At 37.9% G+C, this 14,566-nt stretch overlaps 1 protein-coding gene and 1 pseudogene across 2 annotated transcripts; one reads left to right on the top strand and one right to left on the bottom strand.

The window, feature by feature from the left end:
- Positions 1-257: 257 nt before the first annotated feature.
- On the bottom strand, positions 258-1,225 carry LOC145112302 (uncharacterized). The gene is made up of 2 exons (XM_079048479.1): positions 416-1,225; positions 258-327 (listed from the first exon to the last, which is right to left on the bottom strand). Exons 1-2 carry the CDS (start codon positions 1,223-1,225, stop codon positions 280-282), a joined length of 858 nt encoding a protein of 285 aa, XP_078904605.1. The 3' UTR covers positions 258-279.
- A 7-nt stretch (positions 1,226-1,232) lies between these two features.
- Positions 1,233-13,717, top strand: LOC145104194 (calcium/calmodulin-regulated receptor-like kinase 2; annotated as a pseudogene). Its single transcript, XR_013707026.1, has 7 exons — positions 1,233-1,284; positions 1,437-1,587; positions 1,829-1,957; positions 2,361-2,446; positions 12,778-12,849; positions 13,110-13,313; positions 13,410-13,717. The product of XR_013707026.1 is annotated as a calcium/calmodulin-regulated receptor-like kinase 2 (transcript).
- Positions 13,718-14,566: the final 849 nt, after the last annotated feature.

Raw genomic sequence — 14,566 nt, 5'->3', positions numbered from 1 at the left:
TATCAGCTATACTTAGGGACCAAAAAAATGTAATATCTTACCACATAACCATCATCTAATCTGAAAAGATAACTGCTACCAATTCCCATCTTCTCATAATGTTGTTCACGGATTTCAGAAATCTGAAAAAATATGGAATTATAAGGTAAGAAAAGAACCAAATTAAAGAAAAAGTGAAAAAAATATATCCAATGGCAAGCTTACTCGAGAACGAATCAGTTCTCCAACATATTCAATAACAAAATCTTATGCTTCAATTGGATCAAGTGCAACAAGACCCTAATCATGTATCTTACTTCTTTGAAAACGTAACCGTTTTTTCCTTGCCTGAATCAAAATTAAAAAAATCACTAACTCACAACATAAACTTTTTAAGGAATTGTAATATGTTGTATCCTCTAGTCTAATTACATACATTTAGCTGATTAGCTTTTATCAGGTCAGCACCATCTGCAGCAGCAAGAAGGCTTCCCATTTTGACCCTGTTTGTTCTAGCAGATAACTCTTTCACATTTGATATATGTGCCTCTGAAGGGGTATTTTTGTAAATTCCTCGAACACACGCCCTTTCGGAAGCACTTGCATGTAATGAACATTTATGCCATTGCCACCTCTGGATTGAAGTACGTGCAGATCCAAAAGATAAGGGATATGTTTTGGATTTTTTCAACTTTTTATTCTGAATCTTCTGTATAGCAAGTGGATCAGTGTCTGCTGTTGCTTTCTTGGAACCAGTAGTACCACTGATGGATAATTTGGGAACTTTTACAGAGCATTGTTCTACCACTTCATCCAATCTCTTCCTCTTTAGTTTACGGAATTTAAGTGCTGTAAAAGAGAACACAACAAGAAAGTTGGGATCATTGTATTGTTTAGTAGCAGCAGACAGATCCTCGACCAATCGTTCGGCTCTCAATTGCCCAGATAAAGATGCAAACTTTCTTTTTGTTGACTTTCTTGACCGGGAATAAGTATAATTTGCATTGGCAATAGATGGTTCAGAAGGTCTTGAGGTTTGACCATTCCTTGACTGCTCTATGTATTTGTCATATGCAGAAACAGACTCTACAGCCTTCTCCTTCCTTCTATTATTGCTTGTCATATGCACCGGCTTATTATGTTTATTAATACCATAATTCAACAAATTATTATGTTTATTAGTAGCATTATCCACCAGTTTTTTATGTTTATTGATAACATAATTCACCGATTTATTGTTTGTCATATGCACCAGCTTATTATGCTTTTAACTTTTGGGACAAAGATAGCAAACAAAGATTAAAGGTATCTCCATGAAAACCCTCTGCAATTTTGATTCACGATTTGAGTATTTTTGTAAACAAATTTGATAGATGACTCAACGAAAAGATTAAAAAAAAAAAAAGTGAATTGTTTTTTGCCTAATAAACTTTTTTACTTATGTAATGATGATGCAGGCAATGTCAAGGTGCAATCAAGCTATACCTTGTAGTAGCTTTAACAATGATGGCTCCAGTATATAAAGCTACAATGCCTTCTGGTGAAGTTGTTGCTGTAAAGGCTCTTGCTTCTGATTCCAAACAAGGGGAGAAAGAATTTCAAACAGAGGTAATCCACCAACTCGTTCGAATGCCAAATTACCTTTTTATGCCCTTTTTCAAGATCTAAACACATGTATGTTTCACTTTCACCTAGCTGAAATAGTTGATGGCTACTAATCGAATTATATATCTCATGTCATTGATTGATTATGAGAAATCTACTTTTTTAATTTATAAAAGACCCTAGGAAGGCCACTTTCCAAAAATATTTAAAAAATGGAAGTTTAATTTTCTTGGTTTTATTGCAGGTTTCTCTTTTGGGAAGGTTGCATCATAGAAACTTGGTGAATCTTGTGGGGTATTGTGTAGATAAAGGACAACACGGATGTTAATATATGAATATATGAGTAACGGAAGCTTGTCAAGTTTTCTATATGGTATGTAAAATCACTCGTTTCTTGTTGCTTTTACCAAAATGCCCATAAAAAATAAATGCTTTTTTTTTTTTTTTTAATTTGGGTTTCATGCACATTTATGCAACAATATTTCACATTTTACCCAATTCATACAACAAAATGGCTCCTTTTTTAAGAAATATGCAACAAAGGACCAAAAGATGCAATATTTTATAAATTGTTGCATAAAGAACCATTTTTTAATTCCTAGAATGAAACCTGGTTACATATTTCGTCTAAAAAACCACTTTTTTTTTCCTAAATTGGGAAAAAAGATGAAACATTGATTTATGTATACACATTTAACCCTTTTAATATCTACATCATCTACTTGTGTTGTGTGATACTAAATTAGGAACTTTTTTCTTGTCTAAAACATACATAGATGATAAAAAGCAGGCGTTGAATTGGGAAGAAAGACTCCAAATTGCCCTTGATATTTCACATGGAATAGAGTACCTTCGTGATGGGGTTTGTTTTATTAATTTATTATTATTATTATTATTATTATTATTATTTTGTGGTTTATGTTGTTGGATTAGTGTCTAAGTCCATAACTATATTTGGTATGTACTTGACCCGGTTATAGCATGGTCCTTTTGGGTTGCCTTCATCGGAGCAACTTGACTAGATGATTAGTGGAGAAAGAGGATATTATGGTTTATTAATATATTATATGAATAATATATTAAAAGATAAATCATATTGATTAATTAATATTGGTCAAGAATTAATTAAGAAATTAATTTTGTGATCAAAAGATATTAATTAAACTTAGGGGACTGAAATTGCAATTATAAGATAATTGGATTTTGGGTTGTGGATCATAAGGATAAAGGGGTGGACGAAGTTAGGGTGGAAGCCCACCTTGAAATCGTCCAAGGCCTTATTCCAGAAGGTTCCATTGAACTGCTTAAGGCCTAAGTTATCCAATTAGGGTTTTGACTGAAACCCTAGCAGCTCTACTATATAAGGACCCCTAGGGCTTCAGAAATCGGCACCCAGAAACCCTAAGAAGTCTTAGAGCCGATTTTGAGCCTCTCATCCCCTCTCTCCAAGATCATTCAACTTGATTTGGTGTTTGTGATCCATTAGAGACATCAGATTTGAGGTGCTAGGTTCTCATAAGCTAAAGATCTTCAAAGCAACAATCAAGGTAACATTCTTATTGGTTATTTATGTTATTTTCAAGTTTTGTTGTATGCTAGATTAGGGTTTGTAAGACTTGAATAATTTGCATGTACAATAGAGAAACCTAGATCCAAGGCTTTAGGGTTTTGCATGTGCACCATAGGATTGATGATTTGCTCAAAACCCATCAGTGGTATCAGAGCTTTGATTGGTTTCTATTGTATTTGATTCTTTGTATAATTATTCATTGCTTAAAATCGAAATTTCTGCTTTCTGCCTGACAAACTCGCCGAGTCACCTGATGAACTCGACGAGTCCAAATGGTGACTCGGCGAGTCGAAGAGTCAGATAGAGGGAATTTCGGGATTTTGGCCTATTTTGACTTGAGATAATTACCAAAAACGTTTTTGACTAATAAAATCTGAATTTTATTAATATGATGTGATTATCCTTATCAAAATAGAAGATATTTGTCAATTATTAGATAATTATTGCCTTATATGATAAACTTTAATTATTTGAATTATTTGAAAAAATTATCTTGCTTGGATTAGGTCAAAATTAGATAATCACCAATTAATTGTTTAATTAAATTATTTGAATTTTGATCTGTAAAGTTTTGAAAAGTTTCAAAACTTGCCTCAAGTTTTGGAATTTAAATTTTGATTAAAGAGTTTAATTTTGAAATATTTAAATTTTAAACCCTAGAATTTTACAAGTTTAAAATTCAACCCTTATACTATTATAATATTATAAGAATAATGATTATATATATATATATATATATATATATATATATATATATATATATATATATATATATATATATATATATATATATATATATATATATAAGATTAATGTTAGTCTTACCGTTAGTAGGCCTCATTCACGAAGCCGATCTATAAGGGGGGTATAAGGTTGCTGTCTATAAAATGGCAGTTTAATGGGTGTCCACTCTCACCCACCGCTTCCTTGATTGGTGGAGGGTCGTTAGCCGAACGGGTAGGATAGGGCAACTAATTCCTCATTAAAAGTATAATGGTTAATAAAGTAACTAAATGTTTTTTTTATAAAATTCCCAATCTTAGTTACTTTAGGAAAAATGTGAAAATGATGCTATTCCATGAAATTACACTTTGTACCCTTGCCAAGATGTTAGTGGAGCGTGTGTGGTTAACCAGCACACTAATTTGGGTCTAGAAAAGGTGGCAAAAGGTGACTCTATGTTTGTCATAGATCAATGGAGCGTGTGTGGCTAACTGACACATTGATTAGGTGATTGTAACATTGAGGGCACCAAGTATATTTGCATGGTTATTCACACCTTGTTTGTGATCCTCGGTATCCCAGTCACAAACTTGAAGGGCATATCGAGATTTAAACATGCCATTGAAAAGTTCAATGAATATCAAAAGATCTAGGAGTTTCAATACATTTAAAACTTAATTTTTTTTTTGTTTTTCATGGTGGAAATTAGTGAATCGTCATTCACTTACCTTCGAATTATTTGCGATTTATATTACGACATCCCTCTTCTAAATTGTGAATAATGTTGTTGGATCCTAGCCCTAATTTCTCATTTGGGTGTTTAATTAGGGATTCTTATCTAATCAAACTTTTTCTCTCTTCTTTTTCAGATTTCTACCTCAAACAACAACAACGCTTATGGCTCGAACTCTTTCGGTTCATTCTCACTCATGAATTTGTATGGGAGGGTGATGGTCGATGGGACCAATTTTAATGATTGGATCCACAATATTCGAATGGTTACCCGCTACGAGGACAAGGAGTATGTCCTCGACAAGGAGCTGAAAGAAGTAAATGTCAACACTGCTACTCCCGAGGAGATCGCTGCCTTTGAGGCTCATGAGCGCGATGCTACGAAAGTCCATTGCATCATGCTCACGACTATGACTGCAGAACTCCAAAAGTCCTACGAGGACTTCTACCCCTATGAGATGCATCAGGATTTACTGGACAGGTACCACCAAAGTGCCAGGCAGGAGAGGTACGAGATTATCACTTCGATGATCACTACCAAGATGAGGGACGGAGAGTCCGTCACGGCCCACCTGCAGAAAATGCAGAGATATGTCAACCGCTTGCTGAAGTTAAATGTTAACTTTGATGAGGAGCTGGCAATGGATATCATTCTTCACTCTTTACCTCCTTGTTACAACCAGTTCCGCATGACCTACCACATGAACACGGAGGAGGTCACTTTAAGCAAGCTTCAAGGCCCGCTGAGGACTGCTGAGAGCAACCTCAAGGACAAATCTGTTGCATCAACTCCTATTGTTGTTGTCCCCGTCTTGGCTATTGGGCAGGGGAAAGGTAAGAAGAGGAAGGCTCCTTCCAAGAGCCACCACAAGGGAAAGTCCCAAGATGGCACCTCTTCTAGTGGAACCAATGCTAGTTCCGTTGCGCCCTCCTCCAACCCGAAGGATGCAGAGTGCTACTACTGCCATGACAAAGGGCATTGGAAACGAAGCTGCCTGAAGTATCTGCAAGACATCATGGATGGAATGATAAAAATATCTTACGCAGGTATTTATACTATTCAATCTAATAACTCATCGCATTCTATTTCTTGGGTTCTCGATACAGGATGTGGTTTTCACATTTGTTCTTATTTGCAGGGCCTAAGAAGAAATAGGGGTGTGGAGCATGGGAAGATAAACTTGATCATGGGGAATAGAAGAGCGTCGCCTGTCACCAAGATTGGAGTTTACTCTTTAGTGCTTAATAGTGGGTTAGGACTAGAGTTGAATAATTGTTGCTATTCGCCAGAAATGGCAAGAAACATCATTTCTTTTCATGGTTTATATAAACAAGGTTTTATATTTTCGTTTGATAATGAAAAGGGTTCTATTAATGCTATCTTTAATGGTGTTTTCTATTTTGAAACATTGCCTTGTAATGGAATATATGAAATTTTAATGGTTGTAGACAACTTAGGAAATGATGTATTGTATATCGATTCTTCCAATGATTTAGATAAAGCATGCTTGTGGCATTGTCGTCTTGGACATGTCAACAAGAAACGCATAGCCCAACTCCAAAAGGATGGAGTGTTGGAGTCATTCGAGCTTAGGGACGATGACGTGTGCGAGTCTTGTTTACTTGAAAGATGATCAAGTCACCCTTCACGGGTACTTGTGAAAGGGGTGAGGGTTTATTGGATCTCATACACACCGATGTGTGTGGGACCTTTAGATCCACCACAAGGGATGCAAGCTGCTTCTATGTGACTTTCACCGATGATTATAGCAGATATGGTTATATCTACTTAATCAAACACAAGTCAGAAACCTTTGAAAAGTTCAAAGAGGTTAAGCAGGATGTGGAGAATCAGCTGGGCAGGAAAATTAAGATGCTCTGATCCGATCGAGGTGGTGAGTACCTTAGTCTTGAATTCCACGACTACCTCAAGGAATGCGGAATCATTTTGCAATTGACACCACCTAGGACACCGCAGTTGAATGGTGTGGCTGAGAGGCATAATCGAACCTTGTTGGACATGGTTCGTTCCATGATGAGTCATGCTTCGTTACCTATCTCATTCTGGGGGTATGCCTTAGAGACTGCCGCCTATATCCTTAACCTAGTCCCTACAAAGAAGGTTGCCAAAACACCTCACGAGATGTGGACATGGAAAGCTCCCTCATTGGCACACATCAAGGTTTGGGGTTGCGAGGCTTTCGTAAGACGAGAGACTCACGATAATCTCGAACTTTGTCGTGAGCGGTGTATTTTTATCGGCTATCCACAGAATTCCTTTGGATATCTCTTCTATAGACCAAGTGACAATGTTGTCTTCGTTGCGAGGAGAGGGGTGTTCCGAGAGCGAGAACTCATAAGCCAAGGAGACAGTGGGAGGCAAATCGATCTTGAAGAACTTCAAGAATTTAACGATTAAGGAACCTCTAACACTGGTGTTCAACCTGAGGAGGAAACTCCTGTTGAACCTGTTGACGAGTCCCTACCTCTTAGACGTTCCAGTAGAGTTAGTGTTCCATCGGAGTTTTATGGTTTTCATATTACTACTGAAGGTGATACGTTTATTAGTGATAGTACACTAGTAAATTTAGATGAAACTAACAGCTACAAGGAAGCCATGGTAGACCCGGAGTCTACAAAATAGAAAGAGGCTATGGAGAGCGAGATTCAGTCCATGTATGACAACCAAGTTTGGAATTTGGTTGACAATGTGCCAAGTCGTAAGACGGTCGGGTGCAAATGGATCTTCAAGAAGAAGACCGATATGGATGGGAAGATACACACTTATAAGGCACGATTGGTTGTGAAGGGCTTTACTCAAATGTAACACCCTATTTGAAAGTACTCGTTTGGGGTCTCGGAAACCAAAGGATAGGGGCGATTCGGTCTTTTATGGGTCCCGAGTTTCATCCGGAAGGTTTTGGACTTGGAGGTGTCGATGGGAGCGTAGGACTTCCCGCCACCTTTTCGTGGATATAAAGTTCGTCGGAAACGGACTTAGAATGAAGGATTTATGACTCTTTGAAGTTATTGGCGAAAATGGCCCCTAATGGAAATAAATGACAAGGAAGGACCATGTATGCAAAGTGGAAGGCGCGTGGGTACGCCCAGCGTAAGCTGGGTTACGCCCAACGTATAAGAGGAAATGATCGCGGGTGTTTTTGGCGTATGCCCAGCATACAGGATGTACGCCCAACGTACGTCCAATGTCCAGAAACCCTAATTTTAGGGTCAACCACTATATAAAGAACTTAATGGCTCAAACCCTAGCCTCCTTATCTGTCCCCCAACCTCATAGATACCTTAGAACGCCTCATCCCCTTATTCTTGTGTGGTTTTAACCTTAAGAAGCTCATTTTGGTGGTGTAAGCTTGGAAGAGGAAAAGAAGAAGTTGGCAATGAAGAACTTGGGAAGTTGGAGCTCATAGATATGAGATAGCATCATCCTTTGGGACTCTTTTAAGGTATAAAGTTCATAACTTTACCTAAGAATGCTTAGATCTAGTGTAGTTTGGTTTTGGAGTTATTTTGGTCCCAAGAATGGACCTTTATGGTGAAATCTCGTTTGTGAGCTTAGGGTTGCCACCCTCAGAGCTAAAAGGGTCCCATAAGTAGTAAAGTCTTCATCTTGAATGTCTTAATGGGTTCATGCAAGATATCTAGCCCTTTTCATGAAAGTAGAACATCATTTTTGGAGTTTGGGCTTGTTTGGGCCAAGTAAAGTCACCAAGTCAGTGACTTTATGGATTAAGACGTGGAAAAGGACCAGGATCTGTGATTATAGCTTCTAAAGTGAAGTATTAAGCACTTAATGAGAAATGGACTTAACAGGGGGTTTACGTTGAGCGTACGTGAAGGTACGCCCAACGTACGCACCACTTAGTCAGTACGCTTAGCGTACATGAATGTACGCCCCACGTACTCTGTCAGTTGGGCCTTGTTCTATTGGGCCACAGTTTGGGCCATGCTTTCGGTCATTGGGCCTTAGTGGGCCATCAAAAGTCAGATAATTTAGGCCAAGAATATGTTTGGGCTTAGGGTAAGGCCCATTAGAGGTATTGGGCCCAATTGAGCAAATTGGGCCATTAGTGGGCTTGGAAAGCCTACCTAGTGTTGAGCTTTTGGTTTTGGGTTTGGGCCTAGGTTTGGATCGTACTGGGCCAGGGGTAGAATGGTCATTTTACCCCATGCATGGATTAAGGATTATGGTATTGGACCCAATTGCTAATTGGGTATATTGATTGGTAGTGGCAGCTCGGGAAGCTGGCAGGGCAACAACTAAGGAATTCATGCGCGAAGCTTCTGCAGTGCGAGGTGAGTCTCCTCACCATACCAATGGGTCTAAGGCACCAAGGCCGGCCCTTTTTATGATATGTAGTATCCTAGCTGAGATTGTATTATGTGACTTGTTAGTTGGTATGAGCTAGGAAGTATGCTAGTGGTATATGTGGTATGTTTGTATGGAAGACCATAGGAGAGCCCATGGCACCTGAATGTAAGACCACGTGGACAGCCCATGGCTTTCCTATTATGTAGTAGTGTTTATTGTAGATTCGCTACTAATATGTATGGTATGCATGTATAGGTGGTATGCTAGTTGTCTTTGTGATACTTGCATGGAAGACCATGGGGGAGCCCATGGCACCTGGATGTAAGACCATGTGGAGAGTCCATGGCTTTCCTATTAAAGACCATGGGAGAGCCCATGGCACTTAGGTGTAAGACCATGTGGGGATTCCATGGCATCCTGGAGTAAGACCATGGGGACGAGCCCACGGCATCCGTATATGTTGATATGCATGGATATGTGATTGATATGGTTTATGTAGCTTTTATAGCTAATATGGATTATGTGATTATGTGGATTGTGTGTGGGGTATGCTCTGGGGAACTCACTAAGCTTCGTGCTTACAGTTTTGTTTATTGTTTCAGGTATCATCAGTTTGGAAACAAAGGGTCGGCTTGATCGCAATGCACACACCCATGTTTTCCGCAATGAATGATTTTGGGATGAACTCTAATAAATGTTTTAACTAACGATGTTTTGGAATGTTTGGAATAAATGATATCTATGTTTTGGATATATTGAAAATAAAATTTTTACCCTTGATTTTTAGGTCGTTACATCAAACTCCTGGAGTTGACTATGATGAGACCTTCTCACCAGTTGCGAAGATAAAGTCTATTAGGATCAGGTTGGCCATTGTTGCATTTCATGACTATGAAATATGGCAAATGGATGTCAAAACCGCTTTCCTTAATGGGAAGTTGGGTGAGGATGTTTATATGAGTCAGCCATAGTGTTTTGTCGATGCAAAACATCCTAATAGATTGTGTAAGCTTGAGAAATCCATTTATGGATTGAAACAATCATCTCGCAGATGGAATCTTTGTTTCGATGAGAAAGTCAAAGAGTTTGGCTTCCTGCGAAGCGAGGATGAGTCATGTGTATATGTCAAAGCCAGTGGGAGTATAGTTACCTTCCTCGTATTGTATGTCGATGACATACTGCTCATAGGAAACGGCATCCCAACCCTGCAGGAGGTTAAGTCCTGGCTTGGGAAGTGCTTTGCTATGAAGAACCTCATAGAGGCTGCCTATATTCTGGGAATAAGGATAGTGAGAAATAGGAGTAAAAGGCTAATAGAACTTAGTCAAAATACTTACTTGGAAAAAGTACGAAAACGTTTTAGTATGGAAAATTCCAAGAAGGGGGAGTTGCCGATCCAAAGCAATACCAAGTTGAGTAAGACTCAAAGCCCGAGTACTGAAGCCGAGATAGCAGAGATAAGTCGAGTACCTTACGCTTCCACAGTTGGCTCAATTATGTATGCTATGACTTGTACTCGCCCTGATGTGGCCTTCGCTTTGAGCATGGTCAGCAGATAAAGGGAACCCTGGTAGAGTGCATTGGACCGCAGTCAAGAATATTTTTAAGTACCTTCGGAGGACCAAGGAATGGTTTCTTATCCTAGGTGGGAGTGATGACTTAAGGGTATGAGGGTATAGTGACGCCAGTTTTCCGACTGAGACAACTTCCGCTCTCAATCAGGCTGGGTCTTTCCCTGAATGGAGGAGCAGTAACTTGGAAAAGTTCCAAGCATGAGACCGTGGCCGATTCAACGTGCGAATCAGAATACATAGCAGCGAGCAAAGCGTCGAAGGAGGAAATATGGTTGAAGAACTTCATCGGAGACCTTGGAGTTGTACTAGCCATAAAAGAGCTTATGGAAATTTTCTGTGATAACGAAGGCGCGGTTGCCTTAACCAAGGAACCGAGGGATCATGGCAGATCCAGGCATATCGACATGAAATATCACTTTATTAGACATCGGGTAGAAGAGGGACTCCTCGTAGTAAAGAGGGTATCGTCAGAAGAAAACCCAACAAATCCCCTTACGAAGGGACTGAGTAGGGTTAAGCACTTGCAGCACGCTAGGAGCATTGGGCTGAAGGACGATATAATGTTTAGTGATTAGATAGTTTTGAAACGTGTAATATATAAATTATAATTAACATTTGATGATTAAATAAAGGAGTATTATTTATAAGTAAAGTTACTATCTTGTGTTAATTTTTTACCTATTGTTTCACTTTGCATGTTTTGACTTCCTGAATAATAAGATTATTCGAACAGTCCACAGTCGTTCATATGTTGGAAGTAGATATGAAAGAAGGTTGTCGTGAATTGGTTTGTAGACTGTCTAAAGTGTATTAGACATAGAAAAAGTTTGCTGCAACATTCATGAGTGCTTATGCAATAAGATTTGAGCATTGGATTAAACCCATGCTTACTTGTATCACTTCATGCAATTTATCACGAGTGATCGTAAGACGATAATATCATATAGTCTTTAAACCTAGATATATGGTTTATTGTTTACGAGTTGGTTGTGCATTGATAATGCGTAAACGCATCAGTAACTTGATGTTATAAAACACATTGTTTTGCATGATTTGATGAGTGAATAGTAAATGCATATAAGTCGAAGTTTATCTGTTCCTTTTATCCTAAGAGGGTAAAAGCGATATCTGGGCCCCTCGATGATTTGGTTTGACTTATGTGTCGGGCCCGGTCAGGACTAAGTTGATGTGTTCAATTAAGTTCTATGTCAGACATATCAGAGATCGAGAAACAAACTGATGGACAATAAGTATGACTATGTTCCATGTAATTGTCCGCACGATATCTTGAGAACGGAGGACTTATACGATCCCTTATCTAAAAGACAAATCAGAGTTTGACAGCGGCTTTTGAGAGCTACGATTGTTAATTGGATTTTAAAGTCGTAATTGCATCTATAGTTATTAGAATTATCCAAGTGGGAGACTGTTGGATTAGTGTCTAAGTCCATAACTATATTTGGTATGTACTTGACCCGGTTGTAGCATGGTCCTTTTGGGTTGCCTTCACCGGAGCAACTTCACTGGATGATTAGTGGAGAAAGAGGATATTATGGTTTATTAATATATTATATGAATAATATATTAAAAGATAAATCATATTGATTAATTAACAATGGTAATTAATAATGGTCAATAATTAATTAAGAAATTAATTTTGTGATCAAAAGATATTAATTAAACTTAGGGGACTGGAATTGCAATTATAAGATAATTAGATTTTGGGCTATGGATCATAAGGATAAAGGGGTGGACGAAATTAGGGTGGAAGCCCACCTTGAAATCGTCCAAGGCCTTAATCCAGAAGATTATTAGAATTATCCAAGTGGGAGACTGTTTAAGGCCTTAGCAGCTCCACTATATAAGGACCCCTAGGGCTTCAGAAATCGGCACCCCGAAACCCTAAGAAGTCCTAGAGCTGATTTTGAGCCTCTCATCCCCTCTCTCCAAGATCATTCAACGTGCTTTGGTGTTTGTGATCCATTAGAGGCATCACATTTGAGGTGCTAGGTTCTCATAAGCTAAAGATCTTCAAGCAACAATCAAGGTAACATTCTTATTGGTTATTTATGTTATTTTCAAGTTTTTTTGTATGCTAGATTAGGGTTTGTAAGCCTTGGATAATTTGCATGTACATTAGAGAAACCTAGATCCAAGGCTTTAGGGTTTTGCATGTGCACCATAGGATTGATGATTTGCTCAAAACCCATCGTATATATCTTCAACAATGGACTCAGTCACATTCATATCTTCATCTTGAGCAGGCAGTTCTACCTGTCATACATCGAGACTTGAAGTCTGCAAATATATTGATCAATCACTTCATGAGAGCCAAGGTGAGATCTCATCTTGTATTTCAGTAACTAAGGGTAAAATGGTCATTTAGTGTATACATACATCACTTTATCCAAACATCCCCTAAAGTGATGTATGTATTTGAGAAAATAACTACATACTTGGAGAAATGGAAGTAAAGTAAATAAACGAGGGTAAATTTGTAATAAGTTAGAACTTAATAGAGAAAGTAAGCCTGAATTTTTTTTCATTGTCATGAAAATGTTGGATATTTGACATGAAAATGGAAAAATAAAAATAGGTTGCAGATTTTGGGCTATCAAAAGAAGAGGTGTATGATGGAAGAAACTTGGTGCTTAAAGGCACATACAGATACATTGATCCTGTGTATATTTCCACAAATAAGTTCACAATGAAGAGTGACATCTACAGTTTTGGTATCATTTTATTTGAACTCGTCACTGCTATTCATCCACAACAAAATCTCATGGAATATGTCAATCTGGTAAGCTAATACTCCTAATTCCTAATCTTTCAACACTTTTAATTAGTTTTTAGGGTGTTTTCTTGTTATTAAATCTTCATTTTTTTTATTAAAAAGGCAGCAATGAGTTCAGATGGGGTGGATGAAATTCTTGACAAGGCACTTGTTGGGGAGTGTGATCCTATGGATTTGAGGAGCATGGCAAGAATAACACACAAATGTTTGCATAAGACACCAAGAAAAATGCCTTCAATTGGGGAGGTTTCACAGGCCATTACAAAGCTCAAACAGAGGCGTTTGGTTAGGGAAGATAGTACAATGTCATTTGCAGCCGAAGAGTTTTCCGGGGTCGTTGGGTGCATAGAGTTACAACAAAATGAATTGAAGAAGATGACAAGTATAGCTGAATCTTGAAAGATTCAAATCTTGAGTCCTGATGTTTCTGGATGTAGTAAGTTTTTTTTTCTTTTTTCTATATCATCATATTTTCATCTCTTTCTTATTAACACATGGAATTGTTGGAAGTTATGGGGTGAACTAGTCACTTGATGAATCTTGAGACATGGATGGGAATATCATCATACTTCCATATGCAGAAACTGTGAGGCATATCAAATATTTACCTGTGGATATTAAAGTTATCATGGATGGGCTTTCCTCTTTACTTTTACCTTCTCAGAATTAATCCTTACTTACAACTAACTTGCTTAATGCTACCCTAAAAATATATTCACTTGATGAACCTTGAGACATGGGCACCTGTGGAACACATATTGTCCCTGGACCCACTGGATGTATGTGACATATTTAGAAAACTTGCATGATTTCTTTGTTTTCTGAACAATTTCTTTTGCCATGCATTATGTTCAAGTTATCAAGTCTTTATGAAGTTTATTTGTTTATTTGTGAAGGTGAACACATTCAGAGGACTCACCTTAAAAGGAGCTCCAAAATCTGTTAAAGTGTATGGAGGGCAGTTTATGGGACAGGTATGAATATCTCTATGTTTCTATTTGGATTTTTTAGCATTACACATAGTTTTTGGTGATTATGATAATATATGATTATACAACTTGTTCAATATTGGATTTGCTAGCATTACACATACTATGCTTCAAATGTTGGATGATGGAAGGTTGACCGATGGTGATCACCCAAAGAGAGATATTAAATATTAATATTATTTCCAACTTATTATTAATATTATCTCCATGCTTTTAAAGCTCAGGCGCCTATTCTCTCTAGGTTCACTTTCAATTTTTTAAATCATTCAA

This window comes from Lactuca virosa, chromosome 1 (genome assembly GCF_052849685.1).
Source record: "Lactuca virosa cultivar CGN04683 chromosome 1, Lactuca_virosa_CGN04683_v6, whole genome shotgun sequence".
NCBI lineage: Eukaryota > Viridiplantae > Streptophyta > Magnoliopsida > Asterales > Asteraceae > Lactuca > Lactuca virosa.
The sequence above is the reverse complement of the archived record's forward strand: the minus strand, read 5'-3'. Positions and strand labels throughout refer to the sequence as shown.